Genomic DNA, 6,000 nt, shown 5'->3' on the forward strand with positions numbered 1-6,000 from the left:
TAGTGCCAGGTGTATGTTATTTATTAACTCGAAATTTCGAGTTACGTATCTCGAAATTCCAAGTTAATATCTCGAAATTTCGAGTTAAATATCTCGAAATTTCCAGTTACTTAGTCGAAAGTTTGAGTTACAAAGTCGAAATTGCGAGTTACGTATCTCGAAATTTCGAGTTACTAACTACAATATGATAAAGATGACCGGGCAGCGTTTGCTCATAAAAATATCACTATTTAAACCATGTTTAAGTCTGGAAGGTTTTCGACCTAGTTTGAGCCCATATGGCAAGGAAATATAGACATACCCTACATGAACGTGTAGTAATGAGTCTGACCAAGATTGGGTACCTTGATAGATCTAGAATTTGACGAGAGGTCATAGAAGATGACCGGGAAGTTTTCAAACTTAGAATATTTCACTATTTTGACCATATCTGGAAGGTTTTCGACCTAGTTCGAGCCCTTACCACCTGAACATACTATACATGTAAATGAAGGTATATATCCTGGATACAGTTTGAAATATGGAGTAGCTCTAGAGGCTATGGGGTAGATCATACATGTTGACACTTTTAAAATGTTCTTGATTTTATATGCAGACGATATTGTAATTTTTGCTAATAGTAGAAATGAGCTTCAAAACAGTCTTAACATGATATATGATTATTGTAACAAATGGAAATTGTTAGTGAATGCACCCAAAACAAAGATACCTATATTCAGAAAAGGTGGTCGCCTACCTACAGATATTAGTTTTCACTATGGTGAACATAACATAGATATTGTTGACCGATTCGTATATCTTGGTGTTGTTTTTACAACAGCTGGTTGTTTTACAGACGCACAAAATACTCTAGCTGGTCAGGCTTTAAAAGCTACCTTTGAAATGAACAAATATTTATATAAATTCACCAACATATCTATTAAACATAAGTTAGAATTATTCGATAAGCTTGTGTTGCCTATTCTTAGTTATTGTTCGGAAGTATGGGGTTTTCATCATGGAAAAACGTTAGAGAGAGTACACTTACAATTCTGCAAACGATTGTTAGGTTTTAAGAAAACTGCTCAAAATGATTTTGTTTATGGAGAATTAGGCAGAATGCCTCTACAAAACTTAAGATATTTTAATATAATTAAATTCTGGATCAAGATATTACATACATCTGATCACAAATTTATCAGAAAAGTTTATAACATGTTATATAATAATGCATTGCAAAATCCAAATAGAAAAAAACTGGTGTTTACTTGTAAAAGATCTACTATGTGAGCTTGGTTTCATTGATGCATGGTTGTTCCAAACGGTGGGAAATGTTGATATATTTCTATGTAATGTTAAACAAAGAATTAAAGACCAATTCGTCCAAAATTGGCAAGGTAGATTGAATGAGTCGTCTAGAGCACTCTTCTATAGACATATTGCTAATTTTCAATTTCAACCATACTTATGTTCAGTTGTCATTAAGAAATTTTGTGTTAGTATGTCACGCTTACGTATGTCATCACATAGATCATCTATTGAAACTGGCAGATGGAATCAGCCAAGTATACCTGTTAATGATCGTAAATGTTCAGAGTGTAATGCTTTAGAGGATGAATATCATTTTGTAATACAATGTAGATTATACAATTATTTAAGGAGACAATTAATACCACCTTATTACTGGAGATCTCCCAATATGTACAAGTTCATAGAACTGATAAATTCAGAAAATGCAAGAACGGTTAAGCGTCTAGCATGTTACATAGAAAAGGCATTTAAAATCAGATCCAATGCAACATACAATGTCAGACAATAATAAAAAAAAATGTTGACATATATCACTGATATATAGACTTATAAGGCTAGTTGAATGATGTGTGCATTCCAAATATCTTGACAGAGCTTTAAATTATCAGTACACCGTATACTAGTACATTTCTATTACACATTTTGATTTGGTGCGTACCGATTTTATTGTATGTAAATGGAAATTACCATTATTACCTTATTTATTCCAGTACATTACGTTATAACAAGTTATGCAATATCATAAAATTATATATGTCATACATCAAACTATGCAGCAATATAGTACATGATATTAAAGCTCGATTACATGCTGATCTATTTGTAACTTAGTTTTAAGTATTAATGTCCCATGCATGTTTCCGTATATGCGTAGGGGAAGTTTCTATACAACAACCATGTGATTGCGATCCACTTGTCAACTTTGTCAACGTTTTTTCGGACAAGATAGACATTAAAGTGGACACCGACACATTATTCTTATCAATATCTTAGTACAATGTATATTAAACTAGCAAATGCGCAAAAACATTATGATGTCCATTGGTCAACCTTGAGCTATCCAAGGAAGACAACAGTGGATGCACAATTTGATCGCTATTTATTAATGGAAATGACATTTATAATGCTCTAATATGCTAAAGTCTCTTTGTTATTGTATAAAACCATTTCAAAATTAAATCGGTTGTGTAATTAGATAGATGTATAAAAATGCTATAATATATCCATGTAAGTGTATCATACCGGCAATGAAAGTGAATATTATGTTGTACAAGGGAACAGTATTCAAGTCTCGGTCTGCTCATTCCCTCCCTTTGTATAATAATTGTATCACTTGATTCGCTATTGATTTGTGATATTTAGTATGGTCATATTATATAAAAATGCAAGAATAACTATGCACGGGATATATATGTAAACGTATGATTTTATTAGTGATGACAAGTGCAATTTATAATACGGTCTAAGGGAAACTATACGTTTTCTGTTGAGCTGATTTTTATTAATGACAGTGCTAGCTTTGATATAACTTTCTGCTATTGTCTTCATTAGCCATTGCTATTTCGTAATTTGGAAATATTATTACTACTTTGTAACTATATTGAACAGTTCATGTGCAATTGTACGCCATATTATCATGTAAATTTTGCCTCATGGGTCTTATGACCTTCTGGATGTTTATAAAAATAAACTCTTGAAACTCTTACATTGATGTATGGTAGTATACGTTCAAGTCGCTACATGTTGGGTACAATATATGGATGTGTAGATGGATGATTCCACTGCGAAGAGTCAAAAGTCGTCCATTACATTTTTGGCCTTTGACAGACGGACAGACTTTCAAATTTTGCGAAAAAAAGGGCAAGATACGAAGTCGAAATTTCGTGTAATTAAATAGTTCGAAATTTCGAGTAACTAAGTCGAAATTTCGATATAGTATCTCGAAATTTCGAGTCAGTATCCCGAAATTTCGAGTTAGTAGCTCGAAATTTCGAGTTAATATATAAAACGCACCTGACACTATTGCTCAGGCCGTAGAGAACACATGTATTGGTCAGTAGCAATTTAGCAGTCGCGATCATGGACAAAGAACAACACATCTTTCTCTCCTTATTTTTGCGTGTAAGGTACTACTTGACCAAAATGCAAAATCTAGAAACGCACGGACAAAACTGATCATCATACAGAACAAAAGTACTCCAAAATACTGCACTAAATCCACCGGAGTACTGACCCAGGCACTTGCACTCATTTACGCTTAATCACGCCACAGTTTACCTACAAATGTACACATAATTCATTCATATACATTTATTGTGTTTTTCTTTATAAAACATTAGGCGGATTCTGTAAGTGTTTATCAAAGATAATGTTTTATGAGCATGTTCTAAAATGTAGGCGCCGAAATTTCCAACTGACAAAGCAGGTAAAAATATGTACGTTGTCTAAATAATCTCTTGTTCGACATTATCATGTATAAATTATAATTAATTCCTTAATCTACGTGATATGTTCGCCACTTTTATGAGTGTAATCATCATCATGGTTAAACATAACTGAGCCGATGAACCGGTCTCTTGTTAATCGGAAAATAATGCCTAATTGAATTTTATGTAATTGCGTTATGTCAATGACTTAGAAAATGTTAAGTCGGGAAAACAGGTATATAACATGTATGTTCGAAAGAAATGCAACCAAAAGTTAGGGAAAGGGTTGAGACCTAGTTGTATAGACTGGTATTTTAATTATATTCAGTGCAAATTTCTCCAGAATCAAGTAATAATAAATAGCTTTTCTAAATAAGTTTGTCAGGGACACTGCCATAAAAGGTAATTTAACTGGCCAGCTGATTTTGCACAGATGCTTTGTTTGCATGGCTATAAAATGTAGTATAGTTCCATATTATCAACCAGGTGAGATTTTAAGTCATCTAGTAGAACATTTTAAAACGAATATATATGCTAAAGTGCATCAACCATTTGAAACTCTTTTTTTTTTTTTTTTTGACGGATCATCAGAATTGATGGAAAACACATTTAAAAGCTTCATCTAAGAAACAGGAATAGTAAGTGCCATTTGTAACAATTTATTGCATTTAATTTTGAGAACAAGAATAATTTTGATCGTCCCCTGATTTTAAAGCAATTTAATTTCTTTCGTCAGAACGCGTTAAGATACTACTGTCGTTCAGCATGATTATCCGATATTTCCTGTTAAAATATCTGTTGTGGACTCAAACGCAATATTCACATAACAAGATGTTTTCAGGTAGTTATTTGCATAATTACAAAATTATGGAATACTGGAGATATTTGTTAAATGACAACGAAACTCGAGAACATCCATGTGGATTTTGAAGACAGGCCATGTCTGGATAATACTATAGTAGGAAAGTGTACACTTTAGAAATTCTGTGGTTGAATATTGATGCATTATTATATAAAGAAGAATTACAATTGTATTTCAAATAATTGCCTATGGTAGTTCTTCTGACTCAGTTGCACATAGAATAGATCAATCAAAAATGGATAATGACAGTGTTATTGAAGACCCCCAGGATGCATCGCTAGATTTAGTAATTCCGACTTGGTGTCAAAACCTTTGCGCGGCATATGTTTGCTGTGTCTTCTTTGTCGGGTTGCCTGGCAACGCACTTGTTGTAATTGTCCAGACTAAAGTTAAGGTGAAATCTTCAACAGACTGGTTCGTGATGGTTCTTGCTGCGTGCGATTTATTACGTCTGGTAGTCAACCTTCCAGTCTATTTTCTTGGCGTCACATCATTATGGAAACACGTCGCAACATCTGTTGGATGCAAACTACACGCTTTCATTCATTTCCAAACGTTTTTATCTTCGGCATTGTTGTTTTGCCTGATAGGGATAGGCAGATATTTCAAAGTTTGTCTACCTCACTCAAACTGTTTTACACCAAAAACAGCTAAGTATGCGAGTATTACTGTTATAGTTCTGGCCACTGTGCTAACCATTCATCACTATTTTATAAGTGGATTAAATACAAGAAACGCGTGTTTGTTTCAGACAAAGGTTAGTGTAACCGCTAGCGTTGGATTTATCGTCGGCAGTTCTATAATTTTGACGGTGGCGATTATTGTATCCACTGCATATGCACTGGTATATCGCCGACTCCGCCGAATGAGACGCATCACTCCGATTGAGTTAACAAACATAAAAACATCGACAGCTGTTGGAAGCAGTAGTGAAAGTGCACAGGACCTACGGATGATAACTACCACAAACACAATGGCAGTAGCTGCTATACGTGATGTGTACCGCAGTGCCGTCCATTGCGTCTGCAATTTGGACAAGTATGGGGAGCTCCTACACAGAAACCGCAACAGTCGCGTTGTTGCTGTTAAGACTTCTGTATTGTGTAAATTTGGTCATCAATCCATACTTTTACCTTGGAATGAATACGAGATTCAGGAGAAGAGCTTTTGCAACTTTAAAACGGATATGTAATTCTAAAACGTAGTGCAAAGGCGATCTTCTTTTTGAATAAATGAAAATGGACTTTTTGTGCCCCCCCCCCCCCCCCCCCACCCACTCCCAATTTTTTTGGAGGGGCACATAGAATTTCCCTTGTCCGTCCGTCCGTCAGTCTATCCGTCTGTCAGAATCTGTGTTGCATGTATCTCAAAAAGGCATGTATCTCAAAAAGTATTTGACTCAGTATTATGAAACATTACAGA

General features: G+C 34.5%; 1 protein-coding gene across 1 annotated transcript; it reads left to right on the plus strand.

Moving 5' to 3' along the window:
* Window positions 1–4,813: 4,813 nt before the first annotated feature.
* Window positions 4,814–5,770, plus strand: LOC123552666 (type-1 angiotensin II receptor-like). Its single transcript, XM_045342409.2, has one exon. The coding sequence runs from the start codon at window positions 4,814–4,816 to the stop codon at window positions 5,768–5,770; it is 957 nt and encodes a 318-aa protein (XP_045198344.2).
* Window positions 5,771–6,000: the final 230 nt, after the last annotated feature.

Source organism: Mercenaria mercenaria, chromosome 4, assembly GCF_021730395.1.
Source record: "Mercenaria mercenaria strain notata chromosome 4, MADL_Memer_1, whole genome shotgun sequence".
NCBI classification, from domain to species: domain Eukaryota; kingdom Metazoa; phylum Mollusca; class Bivalvia; order Venerida; family Veneridae; genus Mercenaria; species Mercenaria mercenaria.